Raw genomic sequence first — 26,250 nt, 5'->3', positions numbered from 1 at the left:
GGATGGTCATGGGATGAGGCAGAGCAGAGGGGGATGGCGGTGGAAAGGCTGGATGGATGGATGGTCATGGGATGAGGCAGAGCAGAGGGGGACGGCGGTGGAAAGGCTGGATGGATGGATGGTCATGGGATGAGGCAGAGCAGAGGGGGACGCCGGTGGAAAGGCTGGATGGATGGATGGTCATGGGATGAGGCAGAGCAGAGGGGGACGGCGGTGGAAAGGCTGGATGGATGGATGGTCATGGGATGAGGCAGAGCAGAGGGGGATGGCGGTGGAAAGGCTGGATGGATGGATGGTCATGGGATGAGGCAGAGCAGAGGGGGACGGCGGTGGAAAGGCTGGATGGATGGATGGATGGATGGTCATGGGATGAGGCAGAGCAGAGGGGGATGGCGGTGGAAAGGCTGGATGGATGGATGGATGGATGGTCATGGGATGAGGCAGAGCAGAGGGGGATGGCGGTGGAAAGGCTGGATGGATGGATGGATGGATGGTCATGGGATGAGGCAGAGCAGAGGGGGATGGCGGTGGAAAGGCTGGATGGATGGATGGATGGTCATGGCCCATGATGACCATCCATCCAGCCTTTCCACCGCCATCCCCCTCTGCTCTGCCTCATCCCATGACTCATGGGATGAGGCAGAGCAGAGGGGGATGGCGGTGGAAAAGCTGGATGGATGGTCATGGAGGACTGACAGGACAGGAGGACCACGAGGACTCACCGGTGGTGATGTCTTCTTCCAGCAGATGACCTCCGGTGGTCTGGTCTCCTCTCCGGTGCCGCCGTCACTCCCGTCCGGTGTCCACCCGACTCCATCGCCCGCGGTCCGGTCCACTGCTGCGAGTGACGTCAGCCTGGTCAGTGTTGGATGTCCTGGATGCTGTGATTGGTCCAGGCTGGAGGCTGGACCAATCACAGCCAGGAATCCACGAAGTGGGGGTTTCCAAGGAATCTGCCTTGCGCCCAGGTTACGCCCCCCACGCCCCCCAGAAGGCAGCCAATCGGCGCCTCTTCTGGGTGGTAACCCCACCCCCCCACCCCCTCCACATCGGCTGGCGGCGGCGGCGAACGCAATTTTTTTTTTTTTTCAAACTTTATTGCTCGTTTTGCAATCTTTTTTTTTTTTTTTATCTTTTTTTTTTCTTCCTTTTTTCAGGGGGGGCGGCGCCCTGGCGCCCCCTATGCACCGGCCGCCACTGCTCAGCTCTCTTTCCTTTCTTTGGATTTTATTTGAGTTTTTTCTCTCTTTCTTGTTAGCTGTTATTTTTATCAGCGTTAGTTAGTTCTTCGGAAGAAGAGGATCATGCGGGCTGCGTCTCGGGCTGACCCCCCTGGTCGCAGGTTGTGGGTCAGTGGTTTCTCAGCCCGCCATCGAGCGTTCAGTCAGGTATCGCTCCTGAGTTATCTGAACGACCCATCCCTGTTCCGTGCAGGGATGCCAGGTGAGGTGGCTACCTCACCGGACGCTGTGCGGTTTCTCAACCCACCTTCTGATGCGTCCTAGATGCGACTCTCCCTGCCTCATGTTCAGCGGTTTGTTCGCCTGTGCGGGTTCCCCACGCCATGTAAGAGGTAAGTGTATGTATGTGGGGACCTGTCTGTCTGGGGGGTGTCAGTCTGGGACTGTGTTACCTTACCCTGTGTTCACAATGTTACTGTCTCCCTATCCCTCGTATTGCATGCTGTGGGCTGCAGGAGGGGGGGTTGTGCTGCACTCTGTGTCAGTTTGTCTGTGAACGGCTGTGTGCTGTGGGGCTTGAGTTTCTCATGCTTGGGGCACATTACAGCGCCGCTGCGGCGGTTTAACATGTTTATTCCTTTTGCTGGGCAATTGGTGTGTTTTTATACTTCACCCTCATGGGGTGTGGGAGCGGCGGTTTCGGCGCCAAACGGCGCCATTTTGGCTGCGATCGCTCCGGCCGCATGTTTTACATGCATGGCGGCCATTTTCTTGTAGCCTCCATAGGCTTTAATAGAGCGCCCTGTATACCAGCACTTTCCTTTCCTTCAGAAGCACCGCAGGCAGCAGCAGCAGCAGCAGCGATCTCCAGGTTCATTTCCCTCTATTCCCTGTGTCCTGCCTTGGTTCATTGTCCCTGTGGGGGTCCCTTGTGTGGGGGGTTTTTGTGTGAAGTGGGCTACGATCGCAGCGCTCTCTTAAAGGGGCGGTCACCCATTTATTTTTCTGCTACAGGGGCATGGATTCTCAGGAAAACAAATTTCCTACAGCCTTAGTGGGAAGCCAGGGGCCTGCACTTTCCCCCCCCCGGGGGGGATTTGGCTGCGATGGTGGCTAGCCTTGCGACTCAGGTGCAAAAGCTGGTGGCTGCTCAATCCACAAAAAGGCCCAGGGTGTCAATTTCCTCTGATTCAGAGGGTGATGGTGCTGGGGCTGCTGTGGCTGGGGTCTCCTTATCGGGGTCCCGTTCCTCCCTGGACCTTATCGGGTCAGAGATGGAGGCTGAGGTGGAGGGGGTTGATAATTCTCCCCCTGGCTCGTCTGAAGAGCTTGCACTCATGGATGAATTGGTTGCTTCTATCAAGCAAACACTGCGGTTAGAGGAGGGATCATGTCCTCCAGCTGCCTTAGCGGCTTATGGAACGCAGAAAAGGCGCAAAGCGTCGCAGGTGTACCCCTGCACTGATGATTTCCAAAACGCTGTGAAAGAACAGTGGCGTAATATACGCAAACCATTTGCTGTACCTAGTAGGTTTAGGCTACGCTATCCCTTTACGCCTGCTACTGATGAGCGCTGGTGTATTCCACTGCCGGTGGATCATGCGATGGCGGTTTTGAACAAATCCACTGCGATTCCGGCTGAAGACACCCCGGTGTTCCGGGATGCCACGGACAAGAGAATGGAATCTCTTGCCCGTCACACCTATTCTATTATGGGTTCTATGTTAGAAGCCTTATTTGCTTCTCTTATGGCGGCCCAGACGGTCGCGAGCTGGACGCAGGTGCTTAGGCGGGTCCTGGTGGCTGATTCTGCCCCCCAGGCGACCTTGGATATGGTGGATCAAATCCACCAGGGTGTCATGTATTTGTGCGCTGCGGACCTGGATATGGTTCCGTTGGCTGCACGTGTACACAGTGTGGCGGTGTTAAATCGCCGCCTGGTTTGGTTGAAGTGTTGGTCTGTGGATCAATCTTCCCGTAAGACTTTGGCCAATCTGCCTTATGATGGTTCTCGCCTTTTTGGCGAATCCTTAGATGCACTGATTAAGGGAGTCACGGGTGGCAAGAGCACGCTCTTGCCTCAATCCCACAAGCCCAAGGCGGCTCCTGGTAAGAAGCATGCTTCCTTTCGACCCCATCAGGGGTCCTTTCGTGCCTTTCGGTCACACTATAGGGGCAAGCCGTCAAAGGGTCAAGGCTCCCACAAGAAGCCGTGGGCAGGTAAGCAAAAGTCCGGCCAATCCGGTTCTGCGGCCCACAACAGTGCGGCCTGAAGGGGCGCCCTCACCCGAGTCTGGGGTGGGGGGACGCTTGCTCGGTTTCTCTCGGCCATGGCTGTCCCGGGTTCGGGACAGGTGGGTTCAGGAAATCGTTCGCTCTGGCTACAAGATCGAGTTTCTCTCTCGGCCGAAGAGCAGATTTTTTCCCTCAAATCTTTTGTTGTCCCCGGAGCGTTTGCGGGACCTGCGCCTAGCGGTGCAGGACCTGACGGCTCAGGGAGTGGTAGTCCCGGTGCCTCATCGGGACAGATTTCGTGGGTTCTATTCCAATCTGTTCACCGTGCCCAGAAAAGAGGGCAAGGTACGTCCGATTCTGGACTTGAAGGCGCTAAACCGCTTTGTGCGGGTGCGCAAGTTCCGCATGGAATCCCTGCGATCGGTGGTGGCTGCCCTGGTTCCGGGGGAATTCATGGCTTCCATCGACTTGAAGGATGCGTATCTTCACATCCCCGTCTTCGAGGGTCACCGGAGGTACCTTCGATTCGCCATAGCGGAGGATCATTACCAATTTGTGGCTTTGCCTTTCGGTCTCGCCTCGGCTCCGAGGGTGTTCACCAAAGTGCTGGCTCCGGTTCTGGCCTTGTTAAGAGCCCAGGGCATATCGGTCCTGGGATATCTGGACGATATTCTGGTTCGGTCTGCGACCAACCAAGGTCTGGTGAAGGATCTGTCCGTCTCGTTGCAGACTCTGCAAGAGTTTGGTTGGACGATCAATTTCCCAAAATCAACATTGTGCTCGTCGGTCCGCCTCCCATACCTGGGAATGATTCTGGACTCTGTCCAGGCGAAGGTCTTCCTACCGGACGACAAACTCAGGACTCTTCAGGAGGGAGTCAGGTCCCTCAGGGACAATCAGTTCTCGTCCATTCGGACGTGCATTCGGGGTCTGGGATTGATGGTCTCGGCTTTCGAGGCGATTCCCTTCGCCCAGTTTCACACTCGGGGTCTCCAAGCGGAGATATTGTCCAAGTGGGACGGGCGACCGCACTCTCTGGATCTTCAGGTATCCTTGAGTTCTCAGACCAGAAGGGATCTTCTGTGGTGGCTTCTGTCCCCCTCAGTGTCGGGGGGCAAGTCTTTTCGTCCCTTTTCATGGACGGTGATCACCACGGACGCCAGCCTGTCGGGCTGGGGTGGTGTTCTGGGCGTTCTGTCCGCCCAGGGTGTTTGGTCGACGGAGGAGTCTTCCCTCCCGATCAACATTCTGGAACTGCGAGCGATACTCCTCTGTCTTCGCCGTTGGACGGACAGTCTTCACGGCTGTCCGGTCAGGGTGCAGACGGACAATGCCACGGCGGTGGCTTGCATCAATCACCAAGGGGGCACCAGGGGTGCCCAGGCGGCTCGAGAAGTGGCCGCGATTCTGTCTTGGGCCGAGACGCATGTCCCGGCGATATCAGCAGTTCACATTCCGGATGTCTTCCAGATGTTGTGCGCGAAGTGGGGCCTCCCGGAGGTAGACCTGTTCGCGTCTCGTCTGAACAACAAAGGTCCACGGTTCGTGGCAAGGACGCGCGATCCTCGGGCAGACGCGTCGGACGCGTTGGTTGCCCCGTGGCATCAGTACCGACTGATGTATGCGTTTCCACCGATTCAATTGCTGTCCAGGTTCCTTCGCAGGTTGCACTCGGAACCAACTGCGGTGATTCTTGTGGCACCGGACTGGCCTCGCCGGTCCTGGTACGCAGACCTCGTAAATCTGGCAATCGACGTCCCGTGGCGTCTGCCTCTTCGAGAAGATCTTCTGTCGCAAGGACCGATCTTCCATCCTGCTTTACAGTCGCTGGCTTTGACGGCCTGGCTGTTGAAACCGAGGTCCTGAAGAACAGGGGTCTTTCCCCTGAGGTCATTCACACCTTGATCAATGCGAGGAAGTCTTCCTCGGGGAAGGTTTACTACCGTACTTGGAGGGCGTATTTTGCCTGGTGCGAATCCAGGGGTTTCTCTCCTACCACTTATTCAGTGTCTAGGGTGTTGTCCTTCCTTCAGACGGGTGTTGAACTGCGTTTGGCGCTGGCTACGATCAAGGGTCAGGTGTCCGCTTTGGCCGTTCTGTTTCAACGTCCTGTGGCATCTAACGCTTTGGTTAGCACTTTTGTGCAGGGGGTACGTCATCTGATCCCTCCTAGGAGGAACCCTCTTCCCCCTTGGGACTTGAATCTAGTCCTGTCTGTATTGCAGCGTGCTCCTTTTGAAAGGATCAGGGAGATCTCGCTGTCTTTGTTATCCAAGAAGGTCGCCTTTTTGGTGGCTATCACCTCGGCTCGTCGAGTGTCGGAGCTGGCAGCCTTGTCCTGCAAATCTCCGTATCTGGTTGTGCATTTGGACAAGGTGGTCCTGCGACCTAACCCTTCTTTTCTTCCAAAAAGGGTTTCGGACTTTCATCTCAATGAGGACATTGTCCTACCTTCGCTCTGCGCGAAGCCTAAGCATCCGACGGAGGTGCTGCTTCACTCCTTGGATGTTGTCCGGGCGATTAGAGTCTACTTAAACTCGACTGAGTTTTTTCGCAAGTCGGATGCCTTGTTTGTTCTTCCGGAAGGTCCTCGGAAGGGCATGGCGGCGTCGGCTTCTACCATCGCCAAATGGATCAGACAGACCATTGAACAGGCCTATGCTTTGAAGGGGAAAGTTCCCCCTGTACCTGTGAAGGCGCACTCTACCAGATCTCTGAGTACGTCTTGGGCCTGTCGTCATGGGGCCTCTGTGGCCCAGGTGTGTAAGGCGGCGACTTGGTCGACCGTACACACTTTCACTAAATTCTACAGAGTAGATGTTCAGGCATCGGCTGATGCTTCCTTTGGCCGCAAGGTTCTTAGAGCGGCAGTTCCCTAGAACCCTTGTTACGGGTTCTTTGACTGTTTGGGACATTTGTTTTTCCCTGGGTTTTCTTGCTCCTGTTGAGCGAGTGTTTTGTTCTTATGCCCAACTGGTTTCCTTCCTTTGGTAAGGTTCCTTTCTCTGATGGGGAGACGGCGTTGCCTTGGGCGCGGCTGCGTTCTTCCCACCCCTCATGTTTACACTGCTTTGGGACATCCCATTGGTGATGAATATGAAGGGGCGGCGACTGTCGGAGGACGTAAGAGAAAACGGAATTTTTGTAAAATCTTACCTGTAAAATTCCTTTCTCTGAGTCCTCCGACAGTCGCCGCCCCCGCCCCTCTTTTGGGGTTTTGATATACTCTCTACTGCTATTCCACTGAAACTGAGTTGGATACAGGAAGTGGAGGGTTATGTACTGAGGGGACCACCCCCTGGGGGTGGGATATGTTAAAAGTCTTTGTACTAACATATTCTATTGCCTAGCTACTCCTACGGATGAGAGGACATAACCCATTGGTGATGAATATGAAGGGGCGGCGACTGTCGGAGGACTCAGAGAAAGGAATTTTACAGGTAAGATTTTACAAAAATTCCGTTTTTTTGGGACCCTTTCATTGGGGTACCAAGCACATTACTGTAGTACCGTACCAACAGGGTGGAGCTACACTCTGGGCTGTACTACGGGTACAAACTAACATACACATATCTGGTATCTGTGCAATCGTCTGGAGCAGAATAATTTATTTTGAGTTGTTCTTTGGTGGTAGATTATGATGGTAACAAGAAATATACAGCTAAATTTAAAAAAGTGATTTTTTTTTCTTTACTAATTTAGGCCAGTTTTTCTTTGATAAAAAATAAAAAATAAATAAAAAAAAATAATCAGGAGATATCCATTACAATTAAGGCCCCGTTCACATAGGGGCGATCCGACTTGGGGGGGCGACCTCCGAGGTCGCGGTGCGAGCAGCGCGCCGCGACCTCGGAGCGGCCGCCACGGACTTCATAACATTGAAGTCTATGGCGGTCGCCTCCGGGTCGCCCCAAAGAAGCTCCGGACCCTTTTTCTAAGTCGGAGCGACTTGTGTCGCTCCTATTAGAACGGGTCCATAGCTTCTGTATGGCAGGCGACCTACGGCGACCTGTGAGGCGACCAGGTCTTAGTGTGAACGGGGACTTACCTGCAAATGAAAGCCCAATTTGTCAAAACGCGGTATAATCCACCTGGATGCACAAAGTAGTTGTGATGATTTATACGATTTACTAATATGTCAAAGTTGCGCAATTGGGCTTAGGCATTAAGATTTGTTTTACCCTTAGACATGAAGGGGTTAAACTAGTGAAAGTCATAGAAATGAAATCGATATTTGCTCTTTGTCACATCCATCCTCCTGAGCTCCTCCCACTAACGCGTTTCACTTATGGTGTAATAATATGATGTAAAAAAAAAGAAGTGATCAACAGGCAATTAGAAAAAAAATATCAAATTAGACATTGATTGTGTGGGATAAAAATGGCGCGGCTGAGCGATCAGCATCAGATGGTGACGGTTTTGATCCACCCAAGTTGATTGGCTATCCTGGAAAAAAAATCATCTGTACTGTCCGTGCGTGTTTTTTTTTTGTCCTTGATGGGGGGGGGGGGGGGGTGTGTATGGGACATGTTTATTTACATGTTGATCAATCATAAGTCATTCACAAGGGCTTTCAGAAATGTCACTGATCGATTTGTATCTGCTACAATCAGCTGACCAATAGAAACTGTCACTATCTGCTGCCATGGCATTTTTATCTCGCTCAAATTATTATTTTTTTTTTTATTTCAATATTTTTATTGAAAGTTTTCACAAAAAGTAGGAAACATAACAATGTAGAAAATTGAATAATACATTCTTAAGCGCTTTGTACATTTCCCAGAGAGAGGGTTTGCATTGTTTATTGAAGAAAATCATTTGTAGGATGGGGGACCCCCTCTTCATGGAGATCGGACTTCCCATCATCCATTACTAAAATTTAATAGTCAAAAACCTTTCAAGCTCATAATACTAGAAATGGAAAAGAAAAGCAAGGATGGGAAGAATAGAGGACAAAAAAAAAAAGTGGTGAGGGGGGGGGGGGGGGGGGCGGGGGGGGGAAGACCCTGCGCTCTGGCCCATGCCATCCCAAGACCTATTAGTCAGGAATAGTCCGGGGGTCTATTAGTTGGGAATAGTCGGGGGGTCTATTAGTCGGGAATAGTCCGGGGGTCTATTAGTCAGGAATAGTCTGGGGGGTCTATTAGTCGGGAATAGTCCAGGGGTCTATTAGTCGGGAATAGTCCGGGGGTTTATTAATCAGGAATAGTCCGGTGGTCTATTAGTCGGGAATAGTCCGGGGGTCTATTAGTCGGGAATAGTCCGGTGGTCTATTAGTCGGGAATAGTCCGGGGGTCTATTAGTCGGGAATAGTCCGGGGGTCTATTAGTCGGGAATAGTCCGGGGGTCTATTAGTCGGGAATAGTCCGGGGGTCTATTAGTCGGGAATAGTCTGGGGGTCTATTAGTCGGGAATAGTCCGTGGTCTATTAGTTGGGAATAGTCGGGGGGTCTATTAGTCGGGAATAGTCCGGGGGTCTATTAGTCGGGAATAGTCCGGGGGTCTATTAGTCGGGAATAGTCTGGGGGTCTATTAGTCGGGAATAGTCCGGTGGTCTATTAGTTGGGAATAGTCGGGGGGTCTATTAGTCGGGAATAGTCCAGGGGTCTATTAGTCGGGAATAGTCCGGGGGTTTATTAATCAGGAATAGTCCGGTGGTCTATTAGTCGGGAATAGTCCGGGGGTCTATTAGTCGGGAATAGTCCGGTGGTCTATTAGTCGGGAATAGTCCGGGGGTTTATTAATCAGGAATAGTCCGGTGGTCTTTTCGTCAGGAATAGTCCGGGGGTCTATTAGTCGGGAATAGTCCGGGGGTCTATTAGTCGGGAATAGTCCGGGGGTCTATTAGTCGGGAATAGTCTGGGGGTCTATTAGTCGGGAATAGTCCGGTGGTCTATTAGTTGGGAATAGTCGGGGGGTCTATTAGTCGGGAATAGTCCGGGGGTCTATTAGTCGGGAATAGTCCGGGGGTCTATTAGTCGGGAATAGTCTGGGGGTCTATTAGTCGGTAATAGTTTGGGGGTCTATTAGTCGGGAATAGTCTGGGGGTCTATTAGTCGGGAATAGTCCGGGGGTCTATTAGTTGGGAATAGTCCGGGGGTCTATTAGTCGGGAATAGTCCGGGGGTCTATTAGTCGGGAATAGTCCGGGGGTCTATTAGTCGGGAATAGTCCGGGGGTCTATTAGTCGGGAATAGTCCGGGGGTCTATTAGTCGGGAATAGTCTGGGGGGTCTATTAGTCGGGAATAATCCGAGGGTCTATTAGTCGGGAATAGTCCGGGGGTCTATTAGTCGGGAATAGTCCGGTGGTCTATTAGTTGGGAATAGTCGGGGGGTCTATTAGTCGGGAATAGTCCGGGGGTCTATTAGTCGGGAATAGTCCGGGGGTCTATTAGTCGGGAATAGTCTGGGGGTCTATTAGTCGGTAATAGTCCGGGGGTCTATTAGTCGGGAATAGTCTGGGGGTCTATTAGTCGGGAATAGTCCGGGGGTCTATTAGTCGGGAATAGTCCGGGGGTCTATTAGTCAGGAATAGTCTGGGGGTCTATTAGTCGGGAATGGTCCGGGGGTCTATTAGTCGGGAATAGTCCGGGGGTCTATTAGTCGGGAATGGTCCGGGGGTCTATTAGTCGGGAATAGTCCGGGGGTCTATTAGTAGGGAATAGTCCGGGGGTCTATTAGTAGGGAATAGTCCGGGGGTCTATTAGTCGGGAATAGTCGGGGGGTCTATTAGTCGGGAATAGTCCGGGGGTCTATTAGTCGGGAATAGTCCGGGGGTCTATTAGTCAGGAATAGTCTGGGGGTCTATTAGTCGGGAATGGTCCGGGGGTCTATTAGTCGGGAATAGTCCGGGGGTCTATTAGTCGGGAATGGTCCGGGGGTCTATTAGTCGGGAATAGTCCGGGGGTCTATTAGTAGGGAATAGTCCGGGGGTCTATTAGTAGGGAATAGTCCGGGGGTCTATTAGTCGGGACACCCGCCTGACACCCGCAATCGCTCCCTGCTGAGACAGAAGAACAGTCAGATGTTGTAATCACAGCTGACCGTTCTTCTCTCTGGAATGATCACAGAGCGCCTGTGATCCTTCTATATAGGATCGCAGGTCTCTATGGTAATTTCACAATCCACGCCCCCCACAGTTAGAAACACGCCCCTAGGCTCACATTTAACCCCTTGATCACCCACAGTGTTAACCCCTTCCCTACCAGTGTCATTATTACAGTAACAGAGCATATGTATAGCACTGATTATTGAGGTAATGTCACTGGTACCCCCAAAAGTGTCAAAAATGTCAGTTAGGGGTCCAATCTGTCCGCCGCAATGTCACAGTCCCACAAAAAAAATCGCAGATCGCCGCCATTACTAGTAAAAAAAAAAAAAAAACATAAATGACAGAAATCTTTCCCGTAGTTAGTAGATGCCATAACTTTTGCGCAGACCAATCAAAATACGCTTATTGCAATTTTTTTTTTTTTAAACAAAAATATGTAGCAGAAAACAAATTGGCCTAAAATGTTAAAAAATTTTGATTTTTACATTTTTTTTTGGGAATGTAATATAGCAAAATGTGAAAAATATTGTTTTTTTTTTTCAGAATTGTCGCTTTTTTTTGTTTTTAGCATAAAAAATAAAAATCGCACAGGTGATCAAATACCACCAAAAGAAAACTCTATTTGTGGTAAAAAAAAAAAGGACGGCAATTTTATTTGGGTACAGGGTCGCACGACTGCGCAATTGCCCGTTAAAATAACGCAGTGCCGAATCGCAAAATATTTCCTGGTCATTAAGGGGGTAAATCTTCCGGTCCAGAAGTGGTTAATGGCGACGTTCAAATGATTTTGATCATAATAGTGATTTTTTTGGTATCCATGGGAACCATTGAGGCTCCTTTCACATGAGGGGGTGGGGGTGGGGGGGCAGTAAAAACAAGCATTTGACCCGCTTACCACCCACCTACAAGCAGACAGGGTGTCGCTGGAGCAGTACTCATTGCTGCGGATGCGACTTGCAGCACCACCAGTCTGGAGACACAAAGAGGAAATGAGAGGAGATCTCTTGTCTCAGGAACCCGCCTTAGTCCCTAGTTCACAACAGTGTGGCTTTGAAATCGCGCTACTCAGTGCGATTTGGATCGGCGATTTCATTGCAGCAAGTTCATTTAACAGAAGTCAATGCAAGTCCCAACTCGATCTTCAAGTCGCAGACCAGTGCGATTTGCACCTCCGATTTCATTGCAGCTTGTGACTTCATTAAACAGAGGTCAATGCAAGTCCCAAAAAAAATCGCAGAATAGTAGTGCAGGAACCTTACGTGGCAGCGATTTCTGCGGTTCCATTGCCAAAAATAGGGTGCGGCTTGTCACGCGATTTTGAACTGTCAAATGGCATTGGTGTGAACCGACCTTAAGCCCCGGTTCACAGCTGCGCAGCTTCAAAATCACGCAACTTCAGCTTGATTTCCAAGTCGCAGACCAGTGCGATTTGCACATCGGATTTCATTGCAGCTTGTGACTTCATTAAACAGAGGTCAATGCAAGTCGCAATAAAATCGCAGAAAAGCAGTGCAGGAACCTTACATTGCAGCGATTTGTGCGGTTCCATTGCCAAAAATAGGGTGTGACTTGTCATGCGATTTTATACTGTCAAATGGCATTGAACTAAACCAACCTTCAGCCCTGGTTCACAGCAGTGCAGCTTCAAAATTGTGGAACTTCAGCTTGATTTCCAAGTCGCAGACCAGTGCGATTTGCACCTCCGATTTCATTGCAGCTTGTGAATTTATTAAACAGAATTCTGTGCAAGTCGCAAAAAAATGGAAGAAAAGTCACACAGGAACCTTTTTCAAAGTCGCTACAGCTTGAGTTGCAGCGATTTGAAGGGTTCTATTTCTGAAAATAGGGGGCGACTTGTCATGCGATTTTGAACTGTCAAATGGCATTGGTGTGAACCGACCTTAATCCCTGGTTCACAGCGTTGTGGCTTTGAAATCGTGACTTCATTGAACAGAAATCAACGCAAGTCCCAATAAAATCGCAGAAAAGTAGTGCAGGAACCTTTTTCAAAGTTGCTGCTGCTTGAGTCGCAACCATTTAAATGCTTCAATTGCCAGTATGGAGTGCGACTTGTCATGTGGTTTTGAACTGTCAAATCGCATGAGAAGTGGCAGCAGTGTGAACCTTGGCGTGGGGGGATGCGTGTTGGTGAAGGGGAGAATTGGACAATGAAGGGGAGCTGTGGGATAATTTTGCAGTTTGTTTTGTTCTTCTGCTGTTTTTACTAAAAGGCGCGGCTGTACCTTTAGACAGCAAGACGGCGCCTACTTCCCCGCCCCCGTCCTTTTTTAGAAGTCATCCCCGCCCCTTTAATACACAGTTGCAGTGACAATGGGTGACCTTTAATCCCTCTACACCTGTCTGGTCCACCTGCTTTGTTCAGACATGCTGTGGGCGGGATTTCCAGATAGCGAGCTGCGTTTTCCCCACCGAGACGGTTTTCAATGCTTAGGAATTCACACCATAGAAACACAGTCTGGGTGCGTTCCGGAGGCTTTTCTGCATGCGCCTTTTTGATGCGTTTTTAGTGCGTTTTTAACCACTTGCCGACCACCTGCCGCAGTTTTACTATAGCAGGTTGGCTCAGCTGTGCGAAACGATGTAGCCCTACATCAGTCGCATGCGCAGTGCTGGGGGGCGAGTGTTTGGCGCGCTCCGACTAGGCAGCGGGGATGCCGATCTACGGGACCGGCGGCTGCGATTAGCCACCGGGCACCCGCGATCGTTCCCCGCTGAGAGAGAAGGATGGTCGGCTGTTGTAAACACAGCTGACCGTTCTTCTCCCTGGAATGATCACAGAGCGCCTGTGATCCTTCTATATAGGAACACGGGTCTCTATGATCATTTCACAAGCCACGCCCCCCACAATTAGAAAACACTCCCCTAGGCTCACACTTAACCCTTTGATCGCCCCTAGGTTACAGATCGCCCGTGATCCTTCTATATAGGATCACATGTCTCTATGGTCATTTCACAAGCCACGCCCCCCACAATTAGAAAACACTCCCCTAGGCTCACACTTAACCCTTTGATCGCCCCTAGGTTACAGAGCGCACGTGATCCTTCTATATAGGAACACAGGTCTCTATGGTCATTTCACAAGCCCCTCCCCCCCGCACAGTTAGAAACACGCCCCTAGGCTCACACTTAACCCTTTGATCGCCCCTGGGTTACAGATCGCCCGTGATCCTTCTATATAGGATCACATGTCTCTGTGATCATTTCACAAGCCCCTCCCCCCCCACAGTTAGAAAACACTCTCCTAGGCTCACACTTAACTCTTTGATCGCCCCTGGGTTACAGAGCGCCTGTGATCCTTCTATATAGGAACACATCTCTCTATGGTCATTTCACAAGCCCCTCCCCCCCACAGATAGAAAACACTCCCCTAGGCTCACTCTTAACCCTTTGATCGCCCCTGGGTTACAGAGCGCCCGTAATCCTTCTATATAGGAACACAGGTCTCTATGGTCATTTCACAAGCCCCTCCCCCCCACAGATAGAAAACACTCCCCCAGGCTCACTCTTAACCCTTTGATCGCCCCTGGGTTACAGAGCGCCCGTGATCCTTCTATATAGGAACACATGTCTCTATGGTCATTTCACAAGCCCATCCCCCCATACAGATAGAAAACACTCCCCTAGGCTCACTTTTAACCCTTTGATCACCCCTGGGTTAACCCCTTCCCTGCCAGTGCCATTATTACAGTAACAGTGCATATGTATAGCACTGATTATTGTAGTAATGTCACTGGTCCCCCCAAAAGTGTCAAAAATGTCAGTCAAGGATCCGATCCGTCCGCCGCAATGTCGCAGTCCTGCAAAAAAAATCGCAGATCGCCGCCATTACTCCTAAAAAAAAAAAAAAAAAATAAAAGTTACATAAATCTTTCCCAAAGTTTGTAGACGCGATAACATGTGCGCAAACCAATCAAAAAACGCTTACTGCGATTTTTTTTTTTTTTTAAGAAAAATATGTAGCAGAATACAAATTGGCCTAAAATGATAACAAAATTACATTTTTTTTTTTTGTGTGAATGTTATATAGCAGAACATCGCAGATCGCCGCCATTACTAGTAAAAAAAAAAAAAAGAATAGAAATGACATAAATCTTTCCTGTAGTTTGTAGACGCGATTACTTTTGCGCAAACCAATCAAAATACGCTTATTGCGATTTTTTTATTTTTTTTACCAAAAATATGTAGCAGAAAACAAATTGGCCTAAAAGGATGAAAAATTCTGATTTTTAATTTTTTTTTTTTTGGTGGAGGATGCGGGCAATGATCCCTTGATTTTTAATTTTTTTTGTTATTGGGAATGTTATATAGCAGAATGTGAAAAATATTGTTTTTTTTTTTTTTTTTTTCAGAATTGTTGTTTTTTTTTTGTTTATAGCGTAAAAAAAAAAAATCGCAGAGGTGATCAAATGCCACCAAAAGAAAGCTCTGTTTGTGGGAAAAAAAGGACATCAATTTTATTTGGGTACAGTGTCGCACGACAACGTAATTGTCCGTTAAAATAACGCAGTGCCAAATCGCAAAATAGAACCTGGTCATTAACCGGTTGCCAACCGCTGCAAGTACATATACTGCGGCGTTCAGCCCCGGCCAAGCAAAGTGATGTATCGGTACGTCACTAGCCTGTCACTTACTTGTGAGCCAATAGCGGGCGAGCGCCAGCCCGCCCCGGCTCGTTCCCTCGGAAGTCTGTGCGTGTGACCCGATGTCTTCCAGTCACTCGCAATCGTCCGCCGTGGAGGGAGAAAGTCAGGCGCCTGTCATTCTCCCCTGTGTAGAAACAGTGATCATACGGTTCTACTATGTAGGACCGTTGATCACTGTTCTTACACCTCAAGCCACAGCCAATCACAGTTAGAAGCACGCCCCTAGGGACACACTTAACCCCTCCTTCCCCAATAAAGTTAACCCCTTCACTGCCAGTGTCATTTTGCAGTAACAGTGCATATGTATAGCACTGATTACTGCAGTAATGTCACTGGTAACCCCAAAAGTGTCAAAAATGTCAGTCAAGGGTCCGACCTGTCCGCCGCAATGTCGCAGTACCGCAAAAAATCGCAGATCGCCGCCATTACGCGTTAAAAAAAAAAACACCAAAAATAACAAAAATCTTTCCCTTAGTTAGTAAACGCAATAACTTTTGCGCAAACCAATCAAAATACACTTTTTGCGATTTTTTTTTTTACCAAACATAGGTAGCAGAAAACAAATTGGCCTAAAATGTTAAAAAATTTTGATTTTTACATTTTTTTGGGGAATTTCATATAAAAAAAAGTGAAAAATATTGTTATTTTTGCAAAATTGTTGCTCTTTTTTTGTTTATAGTGCAAAAAGTAAAAATCGCACAGGTGATCAAATACCACCAAAAGAAAGTTCTGTTTGTGGGAAAAAAAGGACGTCAAATTCGTTTCGGTACAGCGTCGCACGACCACGCAATTGTCCGTTAAAGTCACGCAGTGCCGAATCGCAAAAAAACCCCTGGTCGGAATGGGGGTAAAATCTTCCGGGGCTTAAGTGGTTAAGGGGGAAAATCCTTGCGGTCCAGAACCGGGGGGCCCGGCAGTGACTGTTTCCGGTCGGTGAGAAAAAAAAAAATTGTGCAAATGTGATCCAAAATGATTTAGGTTTTTTATTATGTTATAAAATAAAGTAAAATGAAAAAAAAAACAGGAAAAAGGAAATAATAGTTTTATTCCCAAAATCAACCAGTTTGGTATTTTCTTTGTCTGAGCCGGGAATGTAATGCGGGATTCTGAAGCAGTCAGTCCAATCTGGTTGTCAGTGGATCTTCAGATTGTTAGTGTCAGGTTTTGGAAGTGATTGTGATTGGACCATCTTGCTGTAACCTGCCCCAGGAAGGTGAGAGCTGTCCTCTGATTGGTGGCTCTAGTCCCCTCTCCCTCTGTATTGGTTGCCTGCCTTGTGCTCTTTGTGTGTGTCTGTTCGTGATCAGGGCAGAGGACTCTGGGATGCCTCCAGCTTGCACCCAACTTCCGTATTCAATTTTTATTGCCTGCAGGAGAGATGGCCAAAGTCTGAGGAGTGTCTGTGACAGGGGACGGGCTGCCGGCCTCACCGCATGCTCTGCGTGTCCCCTTCTCATGGCCTCCAGGTAGAGTCTGCTCTGACCTGTCAGGGACACGGGTGATGGAGAGACACCTGCAGGGTTAGTCTGTCTGTCTGTCTGTCTGTCCTCCGGACTCACAACTTGTTTTTTTGTGTCTTTCAGGATGAGATCTCGGTGAGAGGGGACGAGTCGGATATGAATGACCCCACATGGGCAGATAAGTCGGGGTGCCCCAGTGAGGAGGAGAAGATGAGGAGCCCTCAGAATGTGCCGGGCCCTGGTGAGGACGGTGAGTTAGCTCCAGGGGGGGTTGGGGAGGGAAGGGTTACACGGAGGAATGTGCAGGAGGAACAGGTCAGGGTTTCAGAGGGGTGTGTTACACCTGGATGAGCCGCATTGTAAAAGGTAAATAGACTAAGCAGAAAAATTGCCATTCAGGGCAGAGAGCGCTTCCAGGGAGTGTGGGAAGAGGCCATCTTGTGTTACTATTGAGCTGGAGTGGAGAGGAGAGAGTGTGGGGGGATAGGCTACAATGTGGGGGGAGATGAGCGGGGATGTGATCTATAATGCAGTGTAGTGGGGGATGAGGCAGTGGGGTGCAGTGTCATGGGAGATGAGGCAGTGGGGTGCAGTGTGATGGGGGATGAGGCAGTGGGGTGCAGTGTTGTGGGGGTTGAGGCAGTGGGGTGCAGTGTTGTGGGGGGTGCAGTGTAGTGGGGGATGAGGCAGTGGGGTGCAGTGTAGTGGGGGTTGAGGCAGTGGGGTGCAGTGTTGTGGGGGGTGCAGTGTAGTGGGGGATGAGGCAGTGGGGTGCAGTGTAGCGGGGGATGAGGCAATGGGGGTGCAGTGTAGTGGGGGATGAGGCAGTGGGGTGCAGTTTAGTGGGGGTTGAGGAAGTGGGGTGCAGTGTAGTGGGGGATGAGGCAGTGGGGTGCAGTGCTGTGAGGGATGAGGCAGTGGGGTGCAGTTTAATGGGGGATGAGGCAGTGGGATGCAGTGTAGTGGGGGATGAGGCAGTTGGGTGCAGTGTTGTGGGGGATGAGGCAGTGGGGTGCAGTGTAGTGGGGAATGAGGCAGTGGGGTGCAATGTAGTGGGGGATGAGGCAGTAGGGTGCAGTGTGATGGGGGATGAGGCAGTGGGGTGCAGTGTGATGGGGATGAAGCAGTGAGGTGCAGTGTAGTGGGGGATGAGGCAGTAGGGTGCAGTGTGATAGGGGATGAGGCAGTGGGGTGCAGTGTGATGGGGGATGAGGCAGTAGGGTGCAGTGTGATAGGGGATGAGGCAGTGTGATGGGGGATGAGGCAGTGGGGTGCAGTGCGATGTGGAATGAGGCAGTGGGGTGCAGTGTAGTGGGGGATGAGGCAGTGGGGTGCAGTGTGATGGGGGATGAGGCAGTGGGGTGCAGTGTGATGGGGGATGAGGCAGTGGGGTGCAGTGTGATGGGGGATGAAGCAGTGGGTTGCAGTGTGATGGGGATGAGGCAGTGGGGTGCAGTGTGATGGGGGATGAAGCAGTGGGGTGCAATGTGATGGGGGATGAAGCAGTGGGGTGCAATGTGATGGGGGATGAAGCAGTGGGGTGCAGTGTAGTGGGGGGATGAGGCAGTGGGGTGCAGTGTGATGGGGGATGAAGCACTGGGGTGAAGTGTAATGGGGGATGAAGCAGTGGGGTGCAGTGTAGTGGGGGGTGAGGCAGTGGGGTGCAGTGTGGTGGGGGATGAAGCAGTGGGGTGTAGTGTGATGGGGGATGAAGCAGTGGGGTGTAGTGTAGTGGGGGGTGAGGCAGTGGGGTGAAGTGTGATGGGGGATGAGGCAGTGGGGTGAAGTGTGATGGGGGATGAGGCAGTGGGGTGCAGTGTGATGGGAATGAGGCAGTGGGGTGCAGTGTGATGGGGATGAGGCAGTGGGGTGCAGTGTGATGGGGGATGAGGCAGTGGGGTGCAGTGTGATGGGGGATGAAGCAGTGGGGTGCAGTGTGATGGGGGATGAGGCAGTGGGGTGTAGTGTGATGGGGGATGAGGCAGTGGGGTGCAGTGTGATGGGGGATGAGGCAGTGGGGTGCAGTGTGATGGGGGATGAAGCAGTGGGGTGCAGTGTGATGGGGGATGAGGCAGTGGGGTGTAGTGTGATGGGGGATGAGGCAGTGGGGTGCAGTGTGATGGGGGATGAGGCAGTGGGGTGCAGTGCGATGGGGGATGAGGCAGTGGGGTGCAGTGTGATGGGGGATGAGGCAGTGGGGTGCAGTGTGATGGGGGATGAGGCAGTGGGGTGCAGTGTGATGGGGGATGAAGCAGTGGTGTGCAGTGTGATGGGGGATGAGGCAGTGGGGTGCAGTGCGATGGGGGATGAGGCAGTGGTGTGCAGTGTGATGGGGGATGAGGCAGTGGGGTGTAGTGTGATGGGGGATGAGGCAGTGGGGTGCAGTGTGATGGGGGATGAAGCAGTGGTGTGCAGTGCGATGGGGGATGAGGCAGTGGGGTGCAGTAGAAGTGATTGTATACAGAATAGAGTGTGCTGATTGTCTTGTGCCCAGCAGCCAGTACAGTAAAGTGACATTGTCAGTTGGGTGTCACCCGGCGGAGTGAGGGTCGGGCTGGGGGATGTGCACAGTGTGTGACTGGCAGGGATAATACAGCTTAATCCTTGTAAGACCAACTGAGATTTTGTGAAAGAAGGAAATGGGGGAGGGGAACGTCTCCTGCCACTGCCAACCCCGGCTGGTGCAGATCTGCAGCCCACACACACTGATACACACGTTGGGACACATACATGTACACATAGATGCTGTACACACACCCATTGTGGCACACATACACTCACACTGACCCACTTATAGTGTACACACATCATTGTAACGCATATATTTATAGTGCCCTATATCTGTGTATCTTTATTATATATAGTAAGTCCTTAATTCTGCCCCAGATATAATGGTTGGTGCTGAAATTATTCATAAAAAAAATACAAATCCTAGATGAAATCTAAAGGTTTGCTTTGCTGTCTGTGTCTCTGCTGGGGAGATTTCCTCTCACTTCCTGCCCAGGTGACACAAGGAAGTGGAGGAAAAACTTACCAGCGGGAACAGAGACAGCAGTGAAAACCAGACAGAGGTTCTTCTAAAGTCATTTTTCTTTATACCATTCAAAAGTGAGAAAAGTTTGGATAATGAGAAATACACTGCTCCAGATCAGTCCACCCCACTTCTAGCCCCCTTATCCACACGAAAAGATGCTGGCCCAGTTCGCAACCACAGAAACTGGAAAAAAAAGGGGAAATAATCCATAGGTAAAACACATCACAACTAGGGATGATCGAAACTTTTGAAAAGTTCGGTTCGACCAGAACACCCGAACTTCCCGAAAGTTCGGGTCCGGATTCCAGAACCCCATTGAAATCAATGGGACCTGAACTTCGGTAATCAAAAAACACCATTTTGAAGCCCTAAAACCCAATAAATGCCCCTAAAATGTGCCTAGGGTTCTGGGTCATGCCCCAGGGACTATTAATCACACAAAAAAAGGTTCTTAAAAATTGTCGTTTTGGATAGAGAGCCAATTATTGAAAAAATTATTGAAAAAAAAAAAATGAGATTTCTTTGAATTTAGTGTCTGGGGGGTCTAAAAAGTCTACCTGTGAAGTTTCAGCTCTGTAGCATGTCCAGAACCAAAAAAAAAAAAGATTATTTGTCTTAGAATTGCAGTAGAGCAGGGATAGGGCTCCTCTATTTTCACACCTGGCCGTTTTTGTTGCAGGCGTTTATTGGGCTTTTTTGTGGACGTCTTTGGAGGCAGGCATGACATCTGAACTTCTGTGTAGGGGTATATATATACACACACACATATATATATATATATATATATATATACACATACACACATATAGGTGTGAAAGTAGCAGAACCCTAACCCTATGCCTGCGCTAATGAAATTATTTGCAGGCATAGGGCTTCGCTCCTATCACACCTATATGTGTGTATGTGTATATATACATGTGTGTATGTGTGTGTGTGTGTATATATACCCCTATACAGAAATTCAGATGTTATGCCTGCCTCCAAAGACGCCTAAAAAATGCCCAAAAAAACGCCTGCAACAACACACATAACACGCATAACATCTGAACTTCTGTATAGGGCTATATATACACACACACATATATGTATTTATACACATACACACATATAGGTGTGATAGGAGCGAAGCCCTATGCCTGCAAATAATTTCATTAGCGCAGGCATAGGGTTAGGGTTCTGTTACTTTCACACCTATATGTGTTTATGTGTATATATACATATATATGTGTGTGTGTATATATACCCCTATACAGAAGTTCAGATGTCATGCCTGCCTCCATAGACGTCCACAAAAAAGCCCAATAAACACCTGCAACAAAAACAGCCAGGTGTGAAAGGAGCGGAGCCATATCCCTGCTCTACTGCAATTCTAAGAAAAATTATCTTTTTTCTATGGCGGTCACCCTGAAATGGAAGAGTTTGGTCACCCTGCCATAGCAGTCAGAGTCAGTTAACCCTACACTACAGTCACCCTGACACTTAACACTTTCCCTACAGAAACTAGATTATTAAATCTAACTATACTGGAAAATAGTACCCTAACTACACTAGATATCCCTTTCCTCACACAAATAAATGACACTTTTGAAGCAGGAGTAACAGAACTGCTTCCACTTTCTTCCACAGCCCTGTATTACAGTGCTAGAGATTTGGCGGGGCTATGTTATATACTGGGGGGCGTATTCACTACTGATTGGCCTCTGGACCCCCTAGTCACTCCAATCACATTCCTAGCATCCTCTTGCCCCCTCAATTGGCTTTTACTGATGGTTCTGGTCCAATCACGGGCTTTTAAAGCCCAGTTCCTGTCCCATTGCATTTTGGTCGGTTCTGGTTGCCGAATTCCGAACTTTTTCCGCAAAAAGTTTGGAATTCGGCCAAATTTCGAACAGTCAATGTTCGGGTCGAACCGACGGTCGACCCGAACCGTTCGATCATCCCTAATCACAACCACAAGACAGGGAACAGGCGTTAACACATTTCACACATATGATTAAAGTGGTTGTAAAGTCTCAGAAGCCCCCAGCCCCTCAATACTTACCTGAGCCCCATTGCAATCCAACGATGTTCACAAGAGCCTCAGCTCTCTGGAGACTCTCCCTCCTCATTGGCTAAGTTTTCAATCACAGCCAATGAACCAATAGGCAGATGAGGGGGCGGGGCCAAGCCACGGCTCTGTGTCTGAATGGACACGCAATGCAGCCGCTTGGGAGCAAGCCTGCTCTGTGCCCCCACAGCGAACTGCTTACTCTAAGGGCACTTGGAAGTAGGGAGGGGCCAGGAGCACCGGCGGGGGACCCGAAAAGAGGATGTACAAAACCATTACACAGAGCAGGTACGTATAACATGTTTGTTATTTTAAAACAAAAAAAAATACCTGCACTCTGTATACAGCACACCCCCGAACTCTGCACTCTGTACACAACTCACTCCTGAACACTGCACTCAGTACACAGCACATCCCTGAACCCTGAATTCTGTACAAAGCACACCCCGGAACCCTTCACTCTGTACACAGCATATCACGGTACTCTGCACTCTGTAAATAACACACTCCTGAACTCTGCACTCTCTACACAGCACACTCCTGAACTCTGCATTCTGTACACAGCATACCCCTGAACCCTGCACTCTGTACACAGCACACCCCTGAACCCTGCACTCTGTACACAGCACACCCCTGAACCCTGCACTCTGTACACAGCACACCACTGTACACTGCACTCTGTACATAACACACTCCTGAACTCTGCACACTGTACAAAGCACACCCATGAACTCTGGACTCTGAACCTAACGCACTCCTGAGCTCTGCACTCTGTATGTAGTGCACCTCGGAACGTTGCACTCTTTACACAGCACACCCCTGAACTCTGCACTCTGTACACAGCACACCCCTGAACTCTGTACATAACGCACTCCTGAACCCAGCACTCTGTACAATGCACACCCCTGAACTCTGCACTCTGTACATAACGCACCCCTTGTCTCTGCACTCTGGACCTAATGCACCCTTGTACTCTGTACTCTGGACCTAACGCACCCCTGAACTCTGCACTCTGTACGTAGTGCACCTCTGAACTCTGCACTTTGTACATAACCCACTGTTGAACTCTGCACTCTGTACGAAATGCACCTCTGAACTCTGCACTCTGTAAACAACACACCCCTGAACTCTGAATTCTGTACATAACGCACTCCTGAACTCTGCATTCTGTAAACAGCGCACTACTGAACTCTGCACTCTGTACATAACGCACTCCTGCACTCTGTACGTAGTGCACCTCTGAACTCTGCACTCAGTACATAACGCACTCTTAAACTCTGCACTCTGTACGTAATGCACTCCTGAACTCTGCATTCTGTACACAGCGCGCTCCTGAACTCTGCACTCTGTACATAACGCACTCCTGAACTCTGCACTCTGTACATAACGCACTCCTGAACTCTGCACTCTGTACATAACGCACTCCTGAACTCTGCATTCTGTACAAAACGCACTCCTGAACTCTGCACTCTGTACATAACGCACTCCTGAACTCTGCATTCTGTACATAACGCACTCCTGAACTCTGCACTCTGTACAAAACGCACTCCTGAACTCTGCACTCTGTACATAACGCACGCCTGAATTCTGCACTCTGTACATAACGCACTCCTCAACTCTGCACTCTGTACAAAACGCACGCCTGAACTCTGCACTCTGTACATAACGCACTCCTCAACTCTGCATTCTGTACATAACGCACTCCTGAACTCTGCACTCTGTACATAACGCACTCCTGAACTCTGCATTCTGTACATAACGCACTCCTGAACTCTGCGCGCTGTACAAAACGCACACCTGTGCTCTGCACTCTGTACCTAGTGCACCTCTGAACTCTGCACTCTGTACACAGCACACCCCTTAATCCTTGCACTCTGTTTGTAATGCACCCCCAGATACAGAGGGCAGCCATACTGATGTGGCCTATAATGAGATTGAGTTTGACACCTCTGCTTTAAAAGAAACCCATCATGATAGAATCAAAGTCCTGCCATTGCTGACCTTCTGAAAACATGGTTTCCTGGCTGTCAAGTTGTTCTGGAGATTATTTCTCCTCCCTTAGCCCCTCTATTTTGTATAGATTCCCTTCTGGCCATCCCCTGCCATTCCATATTGGGCCATGAATGTTATCCAAACACACGCCGACCTATGCGGCTTGGACCGTACAGTCAGCGGCCCTTTCTTTGGAGTCTCCAGCCGGCGCGGATGGGGCATCGTAGGTGTGAAATGGCATTTTTGTTGCATATTCTCCAGGATTTCCCCTCCCCCTTGTTTTCCTTCCTTCTTTCTCCTTGGATCTCGGACGCTCTCCAGCTCTAGGAAATAATCCGCTGTCCTTCCATTCCAGAATTAGCTAAATTCCCTCGGAAGAGGAATGAGGCTTTGCAGTAAAGGAGGCAGCCCTAATCTGATGAGAGCTCCAATCTCCGGGCAGATCTGGTCCCTCCGCCTGCAGACTGGCCTCATTACCCCAAAATAAATCACTTTCGTGGACGGCGTTACTGCGTCTTTCATCTTCATCGGCTTAAAGGGTCAGGTCTCCAAAACTGATATTTCAGGCTAAAATGTTAAGCCGGTTCTTCTGTGTTTTGGAGGCTCTATTGGTGAGCCTCCCCGTTATGAGGGCCTTCCACTCTCCCTCCCATGGGCTTCATTTTCTCATTGAATTTTTTCCTGACTTGGATGACTCTTCTGGCACATGGACTTTGCATTCGTGGAAATAAACAGGTAACCGGCAGCCATGCTTACTGCAGCTCACAGCAGCCTGTGCAGAGAAGTGGTGGATGCAGGGACTTATTAAAGGGAACCTGTCTTGGCTGGGTTAGTGCAGAACTCTGAATATTCGGTTTTAAAATTATTTTTGCAGAGAAAGATCTGCTGCCCTCCCGCACTGTCTCCCAGCTCCTGAGAATGCATAACAGACATCAGAGCTCCTGGTTAAGGGGAATGTAGAGGAGTGCAGCCTTGCACAATTGTCCAGGTTCCTCTGCTATCCTGAAATGGCAAGGCCCACAGGCTGAATCTGGCCCTCCGGGCCATTTCATGTGGCCCTCGCACTTCTCCTGCAACTGTAGAACTCCTCTTATCTCCACCCCCGCCTTGTCTCAGAAGACAGAACTCTGCCAGTTCCTGCACTTCTCTATGCAGCCGCAGAGAAGCTCGTCTCTGCCCCCCCCCCCCCACAGCAGTAGACCGCAGAGAGGAGGGCAGAACTCCTCCTACAGATCCTGTGCCTCTCTGTGCAGCCGCAGCCCCCTTTGTCTCTGCCCCCTCCCCGTCTCAGCAGTTGGCAGCAGAGAGGAGGACAGAACTCCTCCTACAGATCCTGTGCCTCTCTGTGCAGCCGCAGCCCCCTTTGTCTCTGCCCCCTCCCCGTCTCAGCAGTTGGCAGCAGAGAGGAGGACAGAACTCCTCCTACAGATCCTGTGCCTCTCTGTGCAGCCACTGACCCCTTTGTCTCTGCCCCCCCCCGTCTTAGCAGTCGACAGCAGAGAGCAGGACAGAACTCCTTCTACAGATCCTGTGCCTCTCTGTGCAACCGCAGCCCTTTTTGTCTCTGCTCCCCTCCCTGTCTCAGCAGTTGGCAGCAGAGAGGAGGACAGAGCTCCTCCTACAGATCCTCTGCCTCTCTGTGCAGCCGCAGCCCCCTTTGTCTCTGCCCCCCCCCCCGTCTCAGCAGTTGGCAGCAGAGAGAAGGACAGAACTCTTCCTACAGATCCTGTGCCTCTCAGTGAAGCCGCAGTCCCCTTCCTCTCTGCGTCCACTGAGCTGACTCCAGCCCTCCTCTGATCCTCCTCCAGACCCTGCACGTTTTGCTTCCCAGCTCCTCCCACAGCTTTTTTCCCAGCAGCAGCACAAGTTAAGGGGGGTGCACTGTGATGTAAGGAAGCGTGGGGGGCTCTTGACATCTGATGTAAGGGGGGGGATGGGGTGCTCTGGACATCTAGTCTTACAGATACAACTGGCCCTTTGAGAGCAATCATAGTGCAGATGTGGCTTGTGATGAAATGGAGTTTGACACCCCTGGCTTACATACACTGATTTCAGTGCACACTGTGAGCTTCTCATATTGTGCATTAAAAGCTGCCGCAAGCCAACAAGTCAGATAGAGCCTGCCTCATTTCCTGGCTGGAGGACGTCCAACATCATCTTAGCCCTGACTGTTCCTGTGCTGTGATGTATTCAGGAAGCGATGTACAGCATCCTGCCCACTGGCCCTTCCAACCAGCCATGTTCTTGCATAGAGAAGCACAGAGATGATGACAAACTTCCAGCTTTTCCTGCTTCTCCTCTGAGGCTCCTGTGAGCTGCACTCAGGGCCGTCTTTAATATTTTTTTTGGACCCTGGGCAAACATTTTCTTGGGCCCTCCCGAATCCACTTATCAACTATTTGTGGGCTCAAGGAGCAGCTTCTTTGGGCCCCACACCAATGACTGGGCCCAGGGCAGCTGCCCCTTTTGCCCCGTGTTAAAGACGGCTCTGGCTGCACTGCAAACAGACAGTAAAATTGAGCGCCCCCCTCCCAGTCCTATGTAAATTTGCCCCAATCCTTCCTTTTTAATGGATGTAACTCCCTC

At 50.1% G+C, this 26,250-nt stretch overlaps 1 protein-coding gene across 3 annotated transcripts in view; it reads left to right on the top strand.

The window, feature by feature from the left end:
• Window positions 1-26,250, top strand: part of NOL4L (nucleolar protein 4 like) — a 74,815-nt gene that overhangs the window by 16,730 nt on the left and 31,835 nt on the right. The window contains exons 1-2 of one of the 3 annotated variants that reach the window (XM_082271660.1): window positions 16,472-16,597; window positions 16,715-16,841. In XM_082271660.1, the coding sequence (XP_082127786.1) occupies window positions 16,565-16,597; window positions 16,715-16,841 (160 nt within the window). In that variant the 5' untranslated portion in view covers window positions 16,472-16,564. Of the gene's footprint in view, window positions 1-16,471; window positions 16,598-16,714; window positions 16,842-26,250 lie in introns of those variants that run through there. The other 2 variants (XM_082271659.1, XM_082271661.1) reach the window with 2 other exon arrangements.

Source organism: Pelophylax lessonae (genome assembly GCF_965119305.1).
Source record: "Pelophylax lessonae genome assembly, chromosome: 11".
NCBI lineage: Eukaryota > Metazoa > Chordata > Amphibia > Anura > Ranidae > Pelophylax > Pelophylax lessonae.
The sequence above is the reverse complement of the archived record's forward strand: the minus strand, read 5'-3'. Positions and strand labels throughout refer to the sequence as shown.